The following is a 22838-nucleotide window of genomic DNA, read 5'->3' as shown; positions in this document are numbered from 1 at the left end:
GAAGGCTAGCCATAAAAATAACATTTCTATTAATTTTGTATTTATAAGCCCAAAGAAACTTGAATTCTCTCTTTTCCACGATGTATTTAAACATAAAAATGTTTACTTCTCTCTTACTCCTCCCTACCCTTCGCCCCTCAAAAAGTCAGCAAAATTGAAAAACCAGTAAGCCACTGTTAAGCCTTTGGTTTTGTACATTTCCATCAGAATGCTATACACTCCCAGGGACATTTGTATCCCTGTTTCAGAAGCACCATTGTCAAGGTACTGCAATCCTGAAAGTGATTATAGAGTTTCTGGCCTTTACAAGTTCATTCCCACTCTGAATTTCTCAGACCCATAGCAAATATGTTAGCTCCATTATTACAAGTAAGTTCAGAGAGGAGAGACCATGACATAATCACCTCTACCTCCTTCAAAGCCCTCAACAGAGTAACTTTACACATAGCAGTCATTCAGAAATTACTTGAAGGGAGGAAGGAAGAAGAAGCAAACTAAATAAAAGACCACTTTAATTGTGAATTTAATTTCATCAGTCTTAGTAAAAAGTTTAAGATAATTTTCTCAAACATAATTTCTGGATAATAAGAGATGGTGGTTTTTAAAATAAATCTTTAGATTCTTTAAGAGTCCAGCAAAAGTGAGGTAACCCTAGAGACTTTCTGTAGTTTTATAGCAGCAATGAATTTTTCCATTAAAATTGATTAAAACAGTAGACATAATATGCACTGTATCAAAAAAAATGCACTGTATCATTTGCAACAAAGGAAAGAAACTTAGATACATTCCATTAAATTTACTTTTTCATAATTTATTTTTACTTTATACAAAAATGTCTTGCATACTTTTAACAAATGAAGAACAGTCTTTTGGATAATTATGAAGCTATTTAAAATTCAAATACCTGAGTTCTTTAAAAAGTTCAACATTCTGGTGAGTCATCAAATTGTTTAGAAGCCATTCAAGGCACCTGAAGTTAAAACATAGAATTATTTCATTATACATTATATATTTATGATTTATTAAGTAGGATATACAGTTAAAGTAAAAACAGAATATTAATCTTGCTAGGACATGCTCAAATATTTTAATTTAACAACTGGAAATTTAGTACTGTTTTTGTCAGCAGTTAGTATGGGAATATTCCCTTAATATTAATAAGAGCCTTTCTAATTGAGAAAACTTCAAGTTCGTGTTAAATGGTTTATGAAGGGCCTTACATACTTCTGTTACCTTCTTTATAATCTGAAAATGGGTACTGCAATTCTCAAGACTTAAAAACACTGCCAGTAGTTGCACTGATATACAGTCAGCCCTCGGTATCCGCAGGTTCTGTATCCGTGGATTCAACCAACCGAGAATTGAAAATATTGGAGAAAAAAATAATAACTTCAGAATGTTACAGAAAGCAAAACTTAAATTTGTCGCAAGACAGCAACTATTTACGTAGCATTTACAGTGGATTTATAACTATTTACATAGCCTTTACACTGGTATAATAATAATCCAGAGATGATTCACAGTATACAGAAGGATGGTTATTTGAAAATACTACACCATTAAATAAGGGAGGTGAGCAACCGCAGATTCTGGTATCCACCCAGGTCCTAAAGCTAATCCCCTGCGGATAGTGAGGGACGGCTGTAGTGGCTATTATGCCTACTGCTTTAAAACATTTGATAAAAATGTACTGTAAAGAGGGACCATAGTTTTTATAAGCATGTATAACCCACCCACAGTCACAGAGACCACACTTTTGAAGAATTTACTAATTAGTCCAAATATAGAAAGGAACCTTTCTTTTATAGCAAATTCTATTCTTTTTTTCCCTCTTTTTTTAAAATAGCTATACATTCTCTTAAGAAACCAAAGCAGTCAAATTCCCGAAAGTGGAATGAGGGGGAACACAAGCAAGGCAACTCACTTCCTCTTTACAGAATCTAGTCCATAGGTCCCTGCAGATGTGTAATAGCCACACACAGTTTTCACATTGATTGTCTCCTTCATCGTCTCACCACACTGCTGTATTAAACCATCCTGCAAATATAAATAAGCACTGGAAAGGCCCATTTCATACGTGAAAAATTAGTTCTGAGTATGTGCTTTCACATATTAAAAAGGAGAAAAAAAAAGGAAGAAAGAAAACCATTAACTGCAGCAAGCCTAAATCTTTTTTGAAAGTCCAGTAAAAATTCCTAAAAAAAAAAAAAATAATAAATCCAGGAAGTATTCAACTAAATACTTGAACTGAAAAATGGAAGGAAGAGGGTAAAAGCAGTAGGACAGAGATAAAAATTGCTAACTCTTTTCTGTTCTCCTCTCTGGGACCTTTGCAAACTTAAGCAGCATTCTGTTTCACCTGTTCTTTTAAAACTAAGACCTTTTTACATAGTCAGACGACTATGTGATGGGCTAGGCAAGTACACAGTATGAATCAAGAGCAAGTTTTTATTAAAGTTTAAAACACCTATCAATATCTAAGAAATATACCTAAGACAAATATAGTATTGTTTTAAACTTACATTGAAATTTTAATCTAAAATGTTTACATAGAAGATTTCAAATAGCTAATTTTATTTATTATAGGGAAAGAATTCTGTCATTTGTTTTTTTTGAATTCTGTCATTTTTCACTCCAATTTCTGAGCTATATTCACCATGCAAAAGTATTACTGTTAAACAGCTAAGTCATAAAGATAATGCAGAAAGTGAATTTACTCAAATTTCTGAACTACATCCAACATGCAAGAGTATTATTGTTAAATAGCCAAGTCACACAGATAATGCAGAAAGTGAATTTAGAGTAAAACTGAAAAAGGATTAAAAGTTAAAAAAGTATAATTATTGAAAATAAGTCTCAAAAGGATTAAAACATTAAAAAGTCAAATTACCTCAGCCAAGGATATTTAACAAGCTATTAACTATTATTTCAAATAAACCAGTATAAAAATGCCACATGAAAAGAAACTTAACTTTTTAAAATGATCAAAATAAAATGTTGACTCAAACTGGGATTTTAAACCTTCTAGACTCTGCCCCTTTCCTTTTAAAACCCATCTGTGCCATCAGGTCTAGTGGATAATCCCTGCTTAACCTCGCCAGTATCCAGTTTTCCCCTCCATGCTTTTAACCTCATCTAGACCCTCCCATGGATTACTGCAATAGGATTTATACTCAACTTTCCTTTCAGCTCATTCTTCACATTGATCCCAAGCACTCTTTCTAAAATACAACTTTATCTTTCCTTGGATTAGAACTTTTCAAAAGCACTTATGCAAAGTGTTAACTTTTTAAAAGGTACTGAGGGACTTTCGTGATCTGGCCTCTGCCTCTTTTCCTCCAACCCTTCTTCTGTTCTATGCTAGATCTGTGTTCCACTCAGATTCTCTAATGCTCCCTTATTTTCTCATTTCTATGTCTTAGTTTTCTGCATGAAATGCTCTCTCTTCCTCTCTCTTCTTACTTCACAAGATAAACACATTTTTAGTTTTTAAGACTCAACCTCAAACACAACTTCCTTCTTTGACACTACCAGGTTAAACTGACCACTTTGCACATCCACTAAATGCTACAGAAAGTTTATCATCATATCTATAATATTGGACAGCTCTTACTTTACTTTTTGGGCCTGTATATCAACTCTTCCTCCTTGACTCTATACACATTATATTGTGAGCTTCTTGAAGGCAAGCTACTGCTGCTAAGTCGTTTCAGTCGTGTCCGACTCTGTGCAACCCCACAGACGGCACTCCACCAGGCTCCCCCGTCACTGGGATTCTCCAGGCAAGAACACTGGAGTGGCTTGCCATTTCCTTCTCCAATGCAGGAAAGTGAAAAGTGAAGTGAAGTCGCTCAGTCGTGTCCGACTCTTCGCGACCCCATGGACTGCAGCCCACCAGGCTCCTCCGTCCGTGGGGTTTTCCAGGCAAGAGCACTGGAGTGGGCTGCCAGAAGGCATAGATACCTTTATTTACCTCTGGATCTCTATGCCTAGCTTGACACACTGCTCAATATACTTCTGTTGAATGAACAAATCTGTCATTCTACCAATAGATTATATACATTTAGGTGGTTTACACACAATTATTTCCTAAGAAAACATTTATATAGTAAGCACTCAACGTTTTCTGAATCCATGAACTATATGAATTAATAATCAAATCATAAGCCACTTGCTTCATAATAGTGAAGATAAGTTATTAATGCACAGAAAGAAGTGAAAGTCGCTCAGTTATGTCTGACTCTTTGTGATCCCATCGGCTACACAGCCCATGGAATTCTCCAGGCCAGCATATTGGAGTTGGTAGCCTTTCCCTTCACCAGGGGATCTTCCCAATCCAGGGAATGAACAGGTCTCCTGCACTGCAGGTGGATTCTTTACCAGCAGAGCCACAAGGGAAGCCCCATTAATGCACAGAAATGTATAAATGGATTTAGACAAGTATATTTGTTTCACATTATAGTCCTGTCTAGTCAAGGCTATGGTTTTTCCTGTGGTCATGTATGGATGTGAGAGTTGGACTGTGAAGAAGGCTGAGCGCCGAAGAATTGATGCTTTTGAATTGTGGTGTTGGAGAAGACTCTTGAGAGACCCTTGGACTGCAAGGAGATCCAACCAGTCCATTCTGAAGGAGATGAACCCTGGGATTTCTTTGGAAGGAATGATGCTAAAGCTGAAGCTCCAGTACTTTGGCCACCCCATGTGAAGAGCTGACTCGTTGGAAAAGACTTTGATGCTGGGAGGGATTTGGGGCAGGAGGAGAAGGGGATAACAGAGGATGAGATGGCTGGATGGCATCACGACTCGATGGACGTGAGTCTGAGTGAACTCCAGGAGATGGTGATGAACAGGGAGGCCTGGCATGCTGCGATTCATGGGGTCGCAAAGAGTCGGACACGACTGAGCTACTGAACTGAACTGAACTGAATAATCATTCTAAGATCTCTACATAGAAACAGCCTGCATTCATTTTACACAAATATCAAGACCCTCCTCATTTGTAGTAAAGTTTTTGGTTAAACATTTTAAATGACTTATCACAAAAGAAATATTTATATATTCATTTTAAAAATTATAAAAAGCTAGGTTTTACTATTGTTTTTGGAAGGGATACCTTGAAACAAAGACACAAGTGTTATTATTTTTTGAGTACTGTGCATACTTACCAATTGCAGCATACAAGCTGCTGCCAAAATAGCAATGACTCGACTTGGCTTTATTAAGACATCATCTCGATACAATGACCCAAATGCCACCTGAAGTGCTGAAAGCAAAATACACAGATAGAATGAAATAACAATTTTAGCTGTAAGAATATTACAAGAATAAGGACAGTCTTTATACACTAAGACATATGTCTAAATCTAGTATAAAAGGATAAGATGATCATCACTAATAAAACTACTGCTGCTGCTGCTGCTAAGTCGCTTCAGTCGTGTCTGACTCTGTGCGACCCCATAGATAGCAGCCCACCAGGCTCCCCCATCCCTGGGATTCTCCAGGCAAGAACACTGGAGTGGGTTGCCATTTCTTTCTCCAACGCATGAAAGTGAAAAGTGAAAGTGAAGTCGCTCAGTCGTGTCTGACTCCTAGTGTCCCCATGGACTGCAGCCTTCCAGGCTCCTCCATCCATGGGATTTTCCAGGCAAGAGTACTGGAGTGGGGTGCCATTGCCTTCTCCAATGCATGAAAGTGAAAAGTCAAAGGGAAGTTTCTCAGTGGTGTCCAACTCCTAGCGACCCCATGGACTCCAGCCCACCAGGCTCCTCCATCCGTGGTATTTTCCAGGCGAGAGTACCAGAGTGGGGTGCCAATAAAACTACTGGTAATGGTTATGGACTGATGATGCTTTAATAACAATGTTATACATTTCCATCAATCTATCAAATCATGCTGGATTCTCTTACATCTAACCTTGATATCAGTTAGTGGTCAGAATTAAGACACCCTTGGAAAGAGTTTTATGAAGATGTCCCTGAGTAGATCAATCGTTAAGTACAACTGCACAGACCAAATGACAGTCTTAACCCTGGTGGTTCAGTGCTTCACTGCGGAGCATGGAGTATCTCCTGTCCTGTGAGTGAGCGCTCAGTTGTGTCCAACTCCTTGTGACCCCATGGACTGTAACCAGTCAGGCAGTCCTCTGTCTACGGGATTTTCCAGGCAAGAATACTGGAGGACTGTTGCCATTTCCTCCTCCAGGGGATCTTCCCGACCCAGGAACTGCACCCGCATCTCCTGCGTCTCCTGCCACCACAGCTGTTTGAACCTGAGCATCCTTCTCTCTACTGCCATTCTCATGCGTGTCCTGCAAGGTTTGCTTTATAAATATTCTTTGCCCATGAGGTTAGTACTGGGTACTTCCACTTCAGTTACCAGAGAGAGACGCAGGAGCACCAGGATAGGAGTGAGAACTACAGTCTGATCCTACCTCACTAAACTGCTCTGAGACCTAAAACAAGTCTCTTAAATCCTCCTGGCCTCAGCTTCCTCATCTAAAGACCATTACAGCTCTAAAACAATACTGACTACCTGATACATCTGCTTGTTCCCAGAAAAGATCTTCATGTGTAGGGAATAATCAGTGAATACTGTTTACGGCTCACTGTTTACTGGTCATACTTCTCCTTTCTTCACTCTACATCCTCTATACCCCAGGCAGATATATTTTTAAACATGAAGGAAACAGACTGATAAAGCTGACACGACTAAGTAAGATTAGGGATACACAGAACAGAATCGATGACGTATAGAGTAAATCAATAAAAAATCCTCACTGTGAGTGTTAAAAGGAGCTTTTTTCCTAGTTAACAAGGTTAGAAGAAAATACTTTCTGCCAAAAGGATAAAAAGGTTATGTTTTTATCATTCTTACATAATAGTAATTATGGTACCAGTTACCTTCTATATCAATATTCTGGTCAGGAATCTCCAATTCAATGGTATTCATGCTGGATTCTTTCCAAGAACCACTGAACATACTAGAAAAGTAGCCAGACTTAACAAAATGAAAAAGAAATTATGATAAAGAAACTATTAGGCTTATCAAAATATTATGTTTTTAATTAAAGAAAACTAAATTCTCATATTACTATCTGAACTGAATTCCTATGTTACTACTTGAACCAACTAAGCTTTTCACTCAGTGGAACAATTTCTGAGTATATTAGATGTTTATGTTCTCCTTTTCAATAGTATTCCAAATTCAAGCATAGGAATTATATATTTAAGTATCTCATAAACATATGACAGCATACAAGATGGACACAAAATAATACACTAAGGAAGAGAGAAAAGAAACTAAAAACTGTGGAGTCCTTATTCTATCCTTTCCCCCTAACTTTTTCCATTTTTGTCAACAGAAGGCACTAAAATAAGTACCTCACCGGAGTGACAGAAACATACTCCTAGGCTGGTATGACAATGAAAACTCAAAATCTGTTTCCTAGACCAAACTTAAGTTTTCACTAACAATATTCACAGTGTATCTCTTACATAATGAGACTTTCCATCAGACAGGACAAATACTCATGCAAAAGACTATTGTAAAATACAATGAGAAAGAACAAAACTTAGAAGAATTTGAGTTAAGCGACTACCTTCACTACTCAAAGAGAAAAATAAAATACTTACTTGACATAAATATATTTTGTGTAAGCTCCACTCTTCTCCTAGAGCACAAATCTTAATGTCACTGTTTTCACCATTTAAAAATAATGTTTGATAAATATATTTGGATGTACTCTTCAGTTTTTTCCTGTTAAAAGAAATGCAAACATTATGTGTGTGTAATACGGAATATTTTACTTATTTTGCATGTAACTCTAAACACTCCTTTTGCTCAATTTCTATTAAATAGAACCAATCTGCCCACGGTGTAAAAAGATAGAGATATTATATATTTAAATGTGCTTATGTATGGAAGGGCACATAAAAAACTAATAACAGTGGTTATCTCTGGAGTACTCTATTCCCAAGAGGGGCAACAGTGGATAGAGGGGCGTGGAGTGGGAGGGAGACCTTTCACTATACACTTTTTTGCAATTTTTGATTTTTGAATTAAGTCAATTACCTATTCAATAAAGATAAGTCAGCATGGTGATTTTGCTTATTTCCTTGTTTAGAAATCAGCACTATGGACAATGTCAATATAGTTGCAACATAGTTCTGCAACTACAAAATAAAGAACAAGACCTACACAAGTATTTAAAAAGTAATTTACATGTGATCTTACTTTAGTACCAAACAACTTTTTTTTAATGTAATTTATTTTTATTTTTGGCTGTGCTTGGTCTTCACTGTTGTGCGGGCTTTTCTTTAGCTGCGGCAAGCGGGGGCTCCTTTCCAGTTACAGTGTGCGAGTTTCTTACTGTGGTGTCTTCTCACTGTGGACAATGGACTCCGGGACATGCGGGCTTCAGCAGGTGCAGCTCTGGGGCTCTAGAGCATAGACTCAGTTGCTGAGGCGCAGGGGCTTAGCTACTCTGCGGCATGTGGAATCTTTCCAGACCAGGGACCGAACCCATGTCTCCTGCATTGGCAGGTGGATTCTTCATCTAAGCTACCAGGGAAGCCCCCAGACTATTCTTAAACTCCTTAAAATGTGTTTTTCCCTAAATCAGACAAATGGTTTACAGCCTCAGACCAAAGATTTTCAAAACTATGCTGAAGGGAGAAGTGTGTCTTAGGGTTTACAAAGGAGAGTGAGGAGTGAATTCTGGGTATCCCATCTAATCTCAACCAGAACTGCATCACGTATTATTATGCATCTGTAAATATCCTGGATTTGGGCCTAAGATTTAAAGGAAGAACTATGTAATTTTTGTTTTGACAATCTGTGATCAAGATAGTCCAACCAGTAGGTGAGGAAACCCCTAGGCAGAGGCTGATCAATATTTTTTATACTCCTGGCCAATCCTGACAGCTTTCCTAGTAAAACTTTTAAATGTAAACAAAGAAAAAAACCATTAATCATTGATTACTGAAAAATGTAAAATTAATGATTTTTATTAAATGTAAAAAAAAATCAGTAATCATTCTGACAGCGTCTTAAATCTGTGTATTGAATACCTCTTCCCAACAGACAATAAAAATTGCACATGCTTTGGTGGTAGACAGACTTGGCTTTGAGTCCCAGCTCTATAGCAGCTCAGTTACCTTACATGTGAAAAAAAGGTATAAATATTCACTTCACTGGGTTACTGTAAGAGATAAATAAGACAAGTAGTCTCTAGTGCAGAAAGGAATAAACCTACAACAGGAAAAAGGTGAGGTTGGGCTTATCACGTGATGAGAGAATTCCATGGATCTGGAAGTTAGAAAACAAACTGTAATGGTAAAGAGTAGTGAAAGCCACAGCCCAAAATGTATCAGGATCTAGAATGGAGGCTGAAGCCCTTCAGAACTGTGGGGTGTGGATGGGGCTGGGAGGATGAGATCTCAAGAGAAAAAGAAGGCAGAAGTGAGGCAGAAAATGGGGAAACGTGTTCCCCTAATGACCTCCACCACTATGAACACAGAGTATAGATAACTCTTGCAAACAGAATGCAAGGTTTTTCTAGAAAGAATCAGAATATATTTATCAGGAAGAATTAAGACTCTGGTGTAGGTGTTGGGAGCCCCAGACAAAGCTATCTTCATCCTGGCATTTGAGCAATCTGTAACCTGTTACTTACCAACCTATTCACCAGGATTTAATCCTGGTTCCCAAACTGTGTGCCAAAGCACCTGGAGCACCACAGCAAACTCAGGGAGGCATGCGAAAGATCCCAAACTTAAAGGAAATCACAGCAACATCATTCAGATACTATGTGATCTACACTATTTACTTGTTTGAACCTGACTATTAAATATTTCTTTAGGGCCAGAGGTGCCAAGAAAAACATTATTGAGACACGAAGGGTACTGTGAACCAATAATGTTTGGGAATCTCTGTTCTAAAACAGAGCACATAGCACCCATATACAATCATATACAACTTAGTAGACAGTCTTCCTACTCAAAGGGGAGGCTCAGTAGTAATAAATCTATTTATTCAACACACACACACAGACACAGACACAGACACACACACACACACACGCCCTACCCATTCTGAGGCAGACAACCAAGGATCTCCCAACATAAGGAAGTTAGGAGTATTAAAGACTATTTTTAAAAAGAGAGAATTTGGCATCAGAGGAAATGTATAATTCAGGGAAAAGAGAACTTAAAAAAAAAAATCCCAACACTCTAATTATAACTAGCACACCTACAGAGTTGAGATTTTTTCTTGTTATTCAGTTGCTCAGTCAAGTCCAACTCTTTGAAACCCAAGGACTGTAGCACGCCAGGCTTCCTTGTCCTTCATCATCTTCCAGAGCTTGCTCAAACTCATGTCCATCACATTGGTGATGCCATCCAACCATCTCGTCTTCTGTCGACCCCTTCTCCTCCCGCCTTCAATCTTTCCCAGCAACAAGGTCTTTTCTAATGAGCTGGCTCTTCACATCAGGTGGCCAAAGTACTGGAGCTTGTTTCAGTACCACAGTTCGAAAGCATCAGTTCTTTGGCACTCAGATTTCTTTATGGTCCAACTCTCACATCCATACATGACTACTGAAAAAACCATAGGTTTGACTAGATGGACCTTTGTCAGCAAAGTAATGTCTCTGCTTTTTAATACACGGTCTAGGTCTGTCATAGCTTTTCTTCCAAGGAGCAAGTATCTTTTAGTTTCATGGCTGCAGACACCATCTGCAGTGATTTTAGAGCCCAAGAAAATAAAGTCTGTCACTGTGTCTATTGTTTCCCCATCTATTTGCCAGGACAGTTGAGATTATTACATTTATAAAATAGGATGCTATGATAAAAGATGACTCAGAAGAAGAGGGAGAAAAGAGCTCTTAGCACCAAAAACACAGTTGCTGAAATTAAAAAAAAAAAAACGACAGAGTTAAGGAAAATTTCCTAGAACATAAAGCAAAAAAGACCTAGAAAGAAAAAAAAGAGAAAGAGGTACAGTCCAAGAGATTCAAAATCCAGTTAAGAGGAGTCCAAGAAAGAAAAAACAAAGATAATAGAAGAAAGGGAATTACAGAAGAAAGTTTCCCCCAAGCAGTCTTTAGACTGTAAGGATCCACCAAGCACCAAGGCCATTCAAAGACCTATACTTAAGTACCTTCTAAATTCCAAAATACCGAAGAAAAAATTCCAAAAGCACCAGAGAGAAAAAAAAAAGCCACCTAAAAAGAAAAGAGAATTAGACCAGTATCATATTTCTCATCAATATGGTGGGCCAGAAGACAATGAATTAATATAATCAAATATAAAAAGTTATTTCAGATTAGACTTCTACACGGAGTCAAAAGATGACTAAACTGAGAGACTAAATTTACAACTGGGTAAGCACAACATCTGCTGGATCATCGGAAAAGCAAGAGAGTTCCAGAAAAATATCTATTTCTGCTTTATTGACTATGCCAAAGCCTTTGACTGTGTGGATCACAATAAACTGGAAAATTCTGAAAGAGATGGGAATACCAGACCACCTAACCTGCCTCTTGAGAAATCTGTATGCAGGTCAGGAAGCAACAGTTAGAAGTGGAGATGGAACAAAAAGACTGTTTCCAAATAGGAAAAGGAGTAAGTCAAGGCTGTATATGGTCACCCTGCTTATTTAACTTCTATGCAGAGTACATCATGAGAAACGCTGGGCTGGAAGAAACACAAGCTGGAATCAAGATTGCAGGGAGAAATATCAATAACCTCAGATATGCAGATGACATCACCCTTATGGCACAAAGTGAAGAGGAACTAAAAGGCTTCTTGATGAAAGTGAAAGAGGAGAGTGAAAAAGTTGGCTTAAAGCTCAACATTCAGAAAACGAAGATCATGGCATCCGGTCCCATCACTTCATGGGAAATAGATGGGGAAACAATGGAAACAGTGTCAGACTTTATTTTTTGGAGCTCCAAAATCACTGCAGATGGTGACTGCAGCCATGAAATTAAAAGACGCTTACTCCTGGGTAGGAAAGTTATGACCAACCTAGACAGTATATTCAAAAGCAGAGACATTACTTTTCCAACAAAGGGCCATCTAGCCAAGGCTATGGTTTTTCCAGTGGTCGCGTATGGATGTGAGAGTTGGACTGTAAAGAAGGCTGAGCGCCGAAGAATTGATGCTTTTGAACTGTGGTGCTGGGAGAAAACTCTTGAGAGTCCCTTGGACCGCTTCGAGATCCAACCAGTCCATTCTAAAGGAGATCAGTCCTGGGTGTTCTTTGGAAGGACTGATGCTAAAGCTGAAACTCCAATACTCTGGCCACCTCATGCGAAGAGTTGACTCGTTGGAAAAGACTCAGATGCTGGGAGGGATTGGGGGCAGGAGGAGAAGGGGACGACAGAGGATGAGATGGCTGGATGGCATCACCGACTCAATGGACATGAATTTGAGTGAACTCTGGGAGTTGGTGATGGACAGGGGGGCCTGCTGCTGCTGCTGCTGCTGCTGCTAAGTCGTTTCAGTCATGTCCGACTCTGTGCGACCCCATAGACGGCAGCCCACCAGGCTCCCCTGTCCCTGGGATTCTCAAGGCAAGAACACTGAAGTGGGTTGCCATTTCCTTCTCCAGGGCCTGGCATGCTGCAATTCATGGGGTTGCAAAGAGTCAGGCACAACTGAGTGACTGAATTGAACTGAACTGAAGCACAAATTACCTTCATTAGCAATTTTCTTAGGAAAATATACTTGAGGATGTAGTTCCCTCAGAAGAGTTCAGAAAAGACACAGGCTACAGAAAACAGGATCTAATCCTACAGACGGGGTCAATGTTTGTCCCAAGATAAGTGTTGACCTACAGGGCAATGAATCCAGATTGGAACAGGAGGATGACGGGACCTGGGAGGGAGGTTTGGGTTTAAATAAGACGGGCTCCATGCAAGTGTGTTTGGAACGAGAAAAATCTGAAGACAGGATGAAGGAATTTTATTCTTTTGTCCAATGGGTGGAAGCCAGTCAGAGAAGTCTAAGAAAATAAAAAAGCAACACACACACAAAGAAAAAGTACTGTTCTAATAAGCTACAAATGAAAACAGGGTTCGAATTTAAACACTTAGTGGAACGTAAAAAAAAGAAAAAAGATTCAATTTAATTATGAGGTTAGAAGATTTCACCCAAGAGAAAAACAAGTGGTTGTGACTTTGGACCCAGGAAGTACGATTTATAATCCTAGCACACTACTTGACTCTGCAGTGAACAACATTTACACAGCTCTAACAACAAATAACTGTTCACTAGATTTCAATTTTGAGACACTCTATGGACAAGAAACTAAAGATGTGGTTGCAGAACAGCTGAGTTTTAAGTCTTGTTAATGTAAAAGTAAAACATGTGCTTGACAAAAGGTATTAGGTAGAAAGTGGGCCTGGAGACCAAAGCTTTTCATGGAGTGGTGGCTGAGGCAGAAATGCACACGAGACAACCTCAGGAATCATATTAGCGACAACTCACAAAATTCCTGATCTTACAATTTTCTTACACCCTTTGTCCACACTGAGCTGAATAAACTAGGCATCTTCTGTTGGTATGCTAGTAAAACACACTAGATTCTGATATACACTTTCTAATAACGATTTGCTTTATTCGATTTTCCATTCCACTCTACTCACGTAATTTGGGGGTCAGCAAATTTTTTCTATAAAGGTCTAGATGGTAAATATTTTCAGTTTTGTGAGCCAGACAGCCTTCAAGCTAGTTTTGTTGGCATGCCAGTGGGTGGTTTCTTGCTAGTCAGTCTCAGCCTTCCACATCTTAGCAAACTTTTCTACCATTTACAGGGCCACAACTCCTCTAACATTTGAATCTCAGCTTGGAAAAGGTGGCCCTATTCCAAACTTGTTTCTTCCTTGGATAGTCTGTCTCAGCCCTAGAAGTAGTGACTGCTCCCTATGTTCTCTATTCTTCTATTTTTCAGAGATCTCTTTACTTCAATAATTTAATGGTTATATTAAACTTTCTCTACTCAAATTACTATTTAATTTCTTTCAAAGGGACCCCGATATATATATTTCTATGTGTGTGTGTTAGACGCTTGCTGCTAAGTCGCTTCAGTTGTGTCTGACTCTGTGCGACCCCATAGACGGCAGCCCACCAGGCTCCCTCGTCCCTGGGATTCTCAAGGCAAGAACACTGGAGTGGGTTGCCATTTCCTTCTCCAATGCATGAGAGTGAAAAGTGAAAGTGAAGTCGCTCAGTCGTGTCCGACTCTTAGCGACCCCATGGACTGCAGCCTACCAGGTTCCTCTGTCCATGGGATTTTCCAGGCAAATCCTTAGATGCTTAGTCGTGTCCAATTCCTTGCAACTCTGTGGACTGTAGCCTGCCAAGCTTCTCTGTCCATGCAATTCTCAGGCAAGAATACTGGAGTGGGTAGCCATTCCCTTCTCCAGGGGATCTTCCTGACCCTGGGATAGAACCCAGGTCTCCTACATCGCAGGCAGATTCTTTACATCTGAGCCATCAGGGAAGTCCCATATATTTTTACAGTGACTATTAAATACAGTGGTCTAAATACTAATTAATTGAAAGGCAGAGATTATCCTATCGGATTTTTTTTAAAACAAGACTCAACTAAATGCTGTCTACAAAATACTACTTTAAGACACAGGTTAAAGGGAATCAAAACAAAGTGGTACTGGCTATAATAATATGGATTCCCCAGTGGCTCAGAGGTTAAAGCGTCTGCCCGGAATGCGGGAGACCCGGGTTTGATCCCTGGGTTGGGAAGATCCCCTGGAGAAGGAAATGGCAACCCACTCCAGTACTCTTGCCTGGAGAATCCCATGGAGGAAGGAGCCTGGTAGGCTACTAGTCCATGGGGTCGCAAAGAGTCGGACACGACTGGGCGACTTCACTTCAAATGTCTTTATATTTTGTAAAGATAAGGGGCGCCAATTCATCAGGGAGACATAATATTTACTGACTGCTTCCATATCAGGCACTGTGCATTGTATGCATTCTAACATCCGTCAAGTCCTACAAGTAAAGTATGAGCATCTCCATTTTAGTCACGAAGAAATAAGGCTATTAAGTGCAAAATATAGACTAGAACTCAGAACCTGAGCTCTTAAAACTATACTACACTAATTCTCCAAAAAGGCAACTGAACAGTTTGACAGTTGGGGTCCATTTTTGTAAATATAAACATAAAACTGTATGAAAAGATTTAGAAATCAAATTACAGAGATTATTATGATACTCTTATTTTACATGTAACGTGTAGCATAAAATTTTACTCTTTTGAAGTTTCCCTTAAAAAATTACATCTATGTGACCCACTGATGGCCTTTAAAAAAGGTAGCAACGAGACTGTTTGTGAAAATATATTCAACTTACAAACTACATTTTAGTTCCCAAGTAAATACTCCGTTTTTCAACTCTTCTAAAAAAAAAGGTTAAGCAAGCTGCCTTACACATATCCACGGTCAACGACTTTGAGTGCTAGAGACGCTAAAAAGACTCTGCTGCTGTAACAAATGTACACACTACTGATAAATTTCACCTTTACAGTTAAAAAGAGCTCCTGTATGTAACCATTTCCCTTCCGCTGTGGGACAACAGGGGTGCCCATTTCAGGGCCTGAATGTACGTGTCTCTTACTATTCAAGGCAGCCGGATGCAAAACAACTTAATTCTACTTCCACCCACTCAAGAGAGGACCAAGGTGTATTACGGAAGGCCAGCTGGCTGGCCCTGTCTAAGGTTTAACGAGGCGCAAGCCTTGGCTTGGCGTTTCTCAGTCTCATCTTGGGGCGGTAGCACCACCCTGGCGGCGTCTGCGGTTTACAAGCCAGACCACGGGGCGTCTCCCCAGGTGCACCCCATCCGGCCCGCCTCGGACCGGCTCCCAGGTCTACCCCGTCAAGGGCTCGTCCGGCTCTTCACAGGCTGGGGAGCGCCGCAGCCCCCGAAGCCCCCAGAGCTCATCCCCAGGCCAGGCCGCGGGAGCTGCCCAACAGGTGCGAGCGCGGGCAGTGCGGGCGTGTCCCCCTCCCCGCCCCGTACCTTCGAGGGGTGTTGAGAAGCCGCTGCTGCTCGTCCCCTTCCTCCTCATCCTCGTCGGTCTCGGAATCGGGGTTACAGTAGCAGAAGGTCCCGCTGTTCCGCTTGCGCTTGTGACTGCCCGGACAGTAACAGAAGCCATGGCCGGGCGCGTCGCCACCAGTCTCCGGCCTCCGGGCGGAGCCCCCAGCTCCAGAAGCCGGCTCCGGCTGGGCTCGGGCTCGCCCCGGGTGGCGCAGCACCCGGCTGCTCAGCGAGCCCATGGGTCACAGCTCCCCGAGACGGCAGGGAGCGCACCTCAGGGAGCCCAACACAGACGGTCTCCCGCCATGGCCCGGGCACCACCGCCAGCCTCCACGGAGCCCGAGTTGCCTACACCGCCACCTTCTCACTTGCGGCCACGACCGTTGCAGCGGACGCCACAGCCTCCATCCTCCGCCCCGCCCGCCGCGTCTGGCCGCCCCTCGCGCGCTGACCGCAGGACCTCACCCCGTCGCTTTTACAACAAAGCGCGTAATGTAGGGCGCATGCGCACGGCGAGCCTCCGGAAGGGGCGGGGGAAAGCGCGCGTAAGACACAGGTGGAGCCTGCGCAGAATGGCTTGAGGGCGGGAGCCGGACCGCGCGTGTGCTGTCCCACGGTGTTTACGCTGAGCTTGGCTGGTCACTCCAACAATCCTAAGTTGCAGGCAGAGGTGCCCTTTAGCTTTAGTTTGGACATATCTTTGTGTTAGCAAGACCGGCAATTCTAGCTCATTCGTTCTTTCTGCAAAGATTCCCTAAATTCCAGATGTCTTCTGGGCCCTGTGATCTGCACGGGGCCAAAAGGACATTGCTGTTTGGTGGTCGTTTTTGGAGGAGCTGATGGAAAAGAAATGCAAAAAACCAAAATGGCTGTCTGGGGAGGCCTTACAAATAGCTGTAAAAAGAAGAGAAGGGAAAAGCAAAGGAGAAAAGGAAAGATATAAGCATCTGAATGCAGAGTTCCAAAGAATAGCAAGGAGGGATAAGAAGCCTTCCTCGGTGATCAATGCAAAGAAATAGAGGAAAACAACAGAATGGGAAAGACTAGAGATCTCTTCAAAGAAATTAGAGATACCAAGGGAACATTTCATGCAAAGGTGGGCTCGATAAAGGACAGAAATGGTCTGGACCTAACAGAAGCAGAAGATATTAAGAAGAGGTGGCAAGAATACACAGAAGAACTGTACAAAAAAGATCTTCACAACCAAGATAATCATGATCACTCACCTCGAGCCAGACATCCTGGAATGTGAAGTCAAATGGGCCTTAGAAAGCATCATTACAAACAAAGCTAGTGGAGGTGATGGAATTCCAGTTGAGCTATTTCAAATCCTGAAAGATGATGCTGTGAAAGTGCTGCACTCAATATGCCAGCAAGTTTGGAAAACTCAGTAGTGGCCACAGGACTGGAAAAGGTCAGTTTTCATTCCAATCCCAAAGAAGGGCAATGCCAAAGAAAGCTCAAACTATCACAAAGTTGCACTCATCTCACACACTAGTAAAGTAATGCTCAAAATTCTCCAAGCCAGGCTTCAGCAATACGTGAACTGTGAACTTCCAGATGTTCAACCTGGTTTTAGAAAAGGCAGAGGAACCAGAGATCAAATTGCCAACATCCGCTGGATCATGGAAAAAGCAAGAGAGTTCCAGAAAAACATTTATTTCTGCTTTATTGACTATGCCAAAGCCTTTGACTGTGTGGATCACAAGAAACTGTTGAAAATTCTGAGAGAGATGGGAATACCAGACCACCTGACCTGCCTCTTGAGAAATCTGTATGCAGGTCAAGAAGCAACAGTTAGAACTGGACATGGAACAACAGACTGGTTCCAAATAGGAAAAGGAGTACATCAAGGCTGTATATTGTCACCCTGCTTATTTAACTTCTATGCAGAGTACATCATGAGAAACGCTGGGCTGGAAGAAGCACAAGCTGGAATCAAGATTGCCGGGAGAAATATCAATAACCTCAGATATGCAGATGACACCACCCTATGGCAGAAGGTGAAGAGGAACTCAAAAGCCTCTTGATGAAAGTGAAAGAGGAGAGTGAAAAAGTTGGCCTAAAGCTCAACATTCAGAAAACGAAGATCATGGCATCTGGTCCCATCACTTCATGGGAAATAGATGGGGAAACAGTGTCAGACTTTTTTTGGGGGGGCTCCAAAATCACTGCAGATGGTGACTGCAGCCATGAAATTAAAAGACGCTTACTCCTTGGAAGAAAAGTTATGACCAACCAACCTAGATAGCACATTCAAAAGCAGAGACATTACTTTTCCAACAAAGGTCCGTCTAGTCAAGGCTATGGTTTTTCCAGTGGTCATGAATAGATGTGAGAGTTGGACTGTGAAGAAAGCTGAGTGCTGAAGAATTGATGCTTTTGAACTGTGGTGTTGGAGAAGACTCTCGAGAGTCCCTTGGACTGCAAGGAGATCCAACCAGTCCATTCTAAGGGAGATCAGTCCTGGGTGTTCATTGGAAGGACTGATGTTAAAGCTGAAACTCCAATACTTTGGCCACCTCATGCGAAGAGTTGACTCATTGGAAAAGACTCAGATGCTGGGAGGGATTGAGGGCAGGAGGAGAAGGGGACGACAGAGGATGAGATGGCTGGATGGCACCGCTGACTCGATGGACAGGTTTGGGTGAACTCCAGGCGTTGGTGATGGACAGGGAGGCCTGGCGTGCTGCAATTCATGGGGTTGCAAAGACTTGGACACGACTGAGCAACTGAACTGAAGTGAACTGAACAATATGGGAGCTTGGGGTTGCAGAGTCCTACATGACTGAGCGACTGAACACCAACCATGTGCTAGGGTCACACCCTACTCAGGCTTTCCAAGAGAGGAGGACCTCGAATGTGGAGCTTTGCTAAGCCCTTGAGTTTTTATGTATGTGTGTTTTATTTTTTAATAAATTTTTTAAATTGAAGGATAATTTTTACAGAATTTTATTGTTTTCTGCCAAATATTAACATAAATCAACCATCGGTATACATATGTCCCTTCCCAGCCTTTGGGTTTGTTAAGCGGCACTTCTAGCCTGGTCTTAACTGATTACGGCAAGTCATTCCCAGGACTCTTTTTCTTCTCTCCCAGCGGCAGTGGGATGTCTGAATAGGCTCCATACCGGGTCTGTCACAGTTCAAAGTGCCTGCTGGAGGTCCAAGCAAAACTTACAGGTATGTGAGCAAAAACTAAAGTTGTATACCTAGAGTATATAGCCATTGTTATGGACCCTGGGCAGTCAGCTTTTATTTTCTTATTACCTTCTGCTAGTTTTTAAATGAAATGTTTATAGTAACAGTGAAATTCGCTCTGGTGTGACTCTTGCAACCCCATGGACTATACAGTCCATGGAATTCTTCAGGCCAGAATACTGGAGTGGGTATCCTTTCCCTTCTCCAGTGGATCTTCCCAACCCAGGGATCAAACCCAGGTCCCCAGCATTGCAGGTGAATTCTTTACCTGCTGAGCCACAGCGAAGCCCTTATAATGACAGTATTTATAATGAAATACCACAAATGGAATACTTAAAATGAATTACTTTAATATGATAAATACCTATGGACGCATTGGTCCATGTAACTTAAATTTCAGTAAAAACTTCAGTATATTATACTAGCTTTGATTCATTCAAGTAGAACAATACAGATAGGCAGAAACTCCCTTTCCCTCTACACTATCCTCAGAATGGTTAGATCATTATTCCCATGCATGTTTTAATATGTGTACCTGTAGCAGTATATTTTCTTTCGCACGTTTAGACATGTAATTTAATGGAATCATTCATACCTATCATTCTGCACCTTTCTTCTCTCTCAAGATTATACTTTTGAGACTTAATCAGTTGACCAATCTCTAGTTAATTTTCACTACTCATTGTGTGACTAACCCAAAATTTCTTTATCTTTTCCTTCACTGAAGGAGTTAGGTTGTTTCTACTTTAATGCACATAAAAGCAACAGTGAATACCATGTGCAGAGATTCCCTAAACAGATCCCCAGAAGTGAATTTGCTGGGAACTTTATTATCTATTGCCAAATTGCTCTCTGAAATGATTGCATTAGTTTATACTCCCATCACTGGTATATGTAACTTAGGGTCCCAGTGTACTCATTCAGAAATATGAACTGAGAGAGGCTGGCTGAGGTAGTTTAGAAGGGAAATGGAGAAGGGAGGAGCAGATCCCCTGCTGCACCTCCAGAATACCTTTTGTCAGCACAAAAGGATACACATGAACAGTTGTGGGCCACTGTAAGACAGCAAGTGTAGGATCATCTTAGATCCCGTCTAAAAGGACTGGGTGGCATGACTGACTTTAGCACCGAGCCTGAGTTTCTAGGGGCTGAAAAAGGAGAACTGCATTTGCTTTGCCAAAGGAACCAGAGATGAGTAGTTTATTGATGATGGATTGTAAAGGAACTTAGGATTGTGTTTAAGAATTAGCTTTAAACATCTGATAGCATCACACAGCACTGATCATCTACCATCACAGCACTAGTAGGTAAAAAGTTTCCTGTTCCCATTTACTCTCCTCCTTCCTGCTAGGTTGGGAAGGGGAGGTCTAGAAGGAAGCCAAGGTGAAAAAAGAAGCCCACCAGATCACTGTCTCCAAATGCCAGCTTCCTGCTGGCAGTAAACCAGAGCTGAACAAGGGGAGAAGCCTCAACTGTAAATGAAGTTTGGAATTTTAACTGAAAACATTCATTACTGAAATGACATTATTTTATGACCTGCACAGTAGGACTTTTTAAAACCTAAGAATGACCAGAAAAGTCATGACCCTATCCTCTATCTAGAATTTTCATCTAAAGACAGGAGAAGAACTAGACCCAATGAATAAATGTAAATGGATAGTGGGAGAAAAAAACTAAGTTGCTTCCTAAGCATATTACAAAGTTGTGCTTGTTCAACTTAACAATCATTCCCCCCAGGGTGGCTTTACCGCCTCTCTAGAAAGCTTCCCATCAACATATACAATTTGTTTTAAAATTCTGGCTAAGTCATATATTGGGTTGGCCAAAAGTCCATTCAAGTATTTCTGTAACACCTTATGGGAAAACCTGAATGAACTCTTTTGGCCAACAATGTAATTTAAAGATAAAATCACCAAAAATTTGGAGTGCTTCCAAAGCTAAATAAAGTTGACCTGGAGATTGCATGCTCTGCTAGGTAGGTATTGAAGCAGCAGTACTACTTCCTATAATTAACTGCAACGACTAAATATTCACGTAAATAGCTTTCACCAATAGTCAAGCACTTGCAGTAGGCAAGAAGAAACAAATCCCTATATTTCACCCATCAAAATACAATAAATATTACAGAATGAACAAAGAAGACAAATGTTCTTATTTAATATGAAGGTTCTACTTAGTAGAACTGAGATCATCACTCATTTCTAGAGATAAATTAAATATACTATTTTCTATCATTAAGTAGAGTTTGGTATATGTTAACATTAGTTTTACAGCTGTAAGGGTAAATATGTTATTTTTCTTAATGCTGTACTTTCTAATAGAAATTGAGTCACATAAATCCTTCAAAAAGATCTCACTTAGAATCCAGGATGAAAAAACTCAAAAGCAGAAAAGTCAAGCAGAGAAAACATATACCTCATTTGAAAGACACCATATTTTATTGGAATTATTTTTCTGTGTTGTATGCAAACTGAACTTTTAAATTAAATCCAAGTACACCTTTACAATAATTCTAGAGTTGAAAGGCACAGTGCAAGTGTAAATCAACAAAATGCAAGTATTCAAATCAACAAAATTAAAATGATTTAAAAATTATTTTTAGCACAAAAATTTTTAAATTCAGAGCACTACGCCATCACCAGAATATGCAGTTTGACACTTAATTTTTTCACATTCATCTTCAAGTTGGCTTAAGACCATTATTATTATTATATTATTATTAACCCTGATATTGTGGAATGTTCAGCATTTATGTTTGATAGTCAGACATATATGATCTGTATAACCACAGAGTTGAATTTGTTCAGACAAGTCAGTGAGTTTGTTATACTTCAACCTGGAGAGTCTAACTGACCTTAACCTGTGATGGAGGGAGTCTCCAATGCTGAACTTAGTACTAAGATCAACTAGCACTTTATATGAAAACCTAAACAAAGCAGATGTGTAGATGCTTTCAAACAATGACTATGTAAAATAGAAAAATGGATAGCTACTCTTACTAACTAGACGCTGACGATTTCAAATCAAGAAATGACTAGCCACTCTTAATAACAGAATGAGGGAATAAAAGAGATTTTAGAACAGTCTTCCAGTCTTCCACTTCAATAGTTTTCTCCAAAAAGAAAATATGAAATAATGCAATATACCCTAATTTCTGTGAAACACAAACAGGAAGAGATCTGTTGAAAACATGGAGCACATTCTTATTTCTAATTTGAAATGTCCTTTTAGGTTTTATGAGCTTTGAAATGCAAGTACAGCTTTAAAGCATCATAGTGGGTAATTATAGATGAATAATAATACAGGCTATATCCTAGGAGGCATCTGTAGGCGTTTTAATTGGAAATAAGCATTCTGAGATAATGCTAATAGCAGTGTAGAAAAATTAAGTTAAAAAGAATTCAAAGTGTAGGAAATCTTCCTGGGCTTTCTGGATTTTATTTTAATCATCTCCTCCACAGAGAATGAGCAGCACCTTCCTGTAGTCTCCAGATGTGTCACCCTGGTGGAGTTGGGGGTGGGGTGGGGAAGAAAAGCAGAGTTACAGTCTGAGAAACAGGCTTCAAAATAGAA

The 22838-nt window shown here is 40.4% G+C and overlaps 2 protein-coding genes across 4 annotated transcripts in view; both read right to left on the bottom strand.

Moving 5' to 3' along the window:
- Positions 1-16303, bottom strand: part of GMCL1 (germ cell-less 1, spermatogenesis associated) — a 53820-nt gene extending 37517 nt beyond the window's left edge. The window contains exons 1-6 of the mRNA XM_052649012.1: positions 16044-16303; positions 7632-7755; positions 6900-6996; positions 5166-5263; positions 1925-2037; positions 905-970 (exon numbers count right to left, since the gene is read on the bottom strand). Of these exons, the coding sequence (XP_052504972.1) occupies positions 905-970; positions 1925-2037; positions 5166-5263; positions 6900-6996; positions 7632-7755; positions 16044-16303 (758 nt within the window). The remainder of the gene's footprint in view (positions 1-904; positions 971-1924; positions 2038-5165; positions 5264-6899; positions 6997-7631; positions 7756-16043) is intronic.
- A 5422-nt stretch (positions 16304-21725) lies between these two features.
- The window catches only part of ANXA4 (annexin A4), a 75050-nt gene continuing 73937 nt past the window's right edge, over positions 21726-22838 (bottom strand). For all 3 annotated transcript variants that reach the window (XM_052647928.1, XM_052647930.1, XM_052647929.1), the window contains one exon: positions 21726-22767. In XM_052647928.1, coding sequence (XP_052503888.1) covers positions 22708-22767 — 60 coding nt within the window. In that variant the 3' untranslated portion in view covers positions 21726-22707. The remainder of the gene's footprint in view (positions 22768-22838) is intronic.

The sequence above is a fragment of the Budorcas taxicolor genome, chromosome 11 (genome assembly GCF_023091745.1).
Source record: "Budorcas taxicolor isolate Tak-1 chromosome 11, Takin1.1, whole genome shotgun sequence".
Classification (NCBI taxonomy): domain Eukaryota; kingdom Metazoa; phylum Chordata; class Mammalia; order Artiodactyla; family Bovidae; genus Budorcas; species Budorcas taxicolor.
This window is presented reverse-complemented; position numbering and strand designations above follow the sequence as displayed.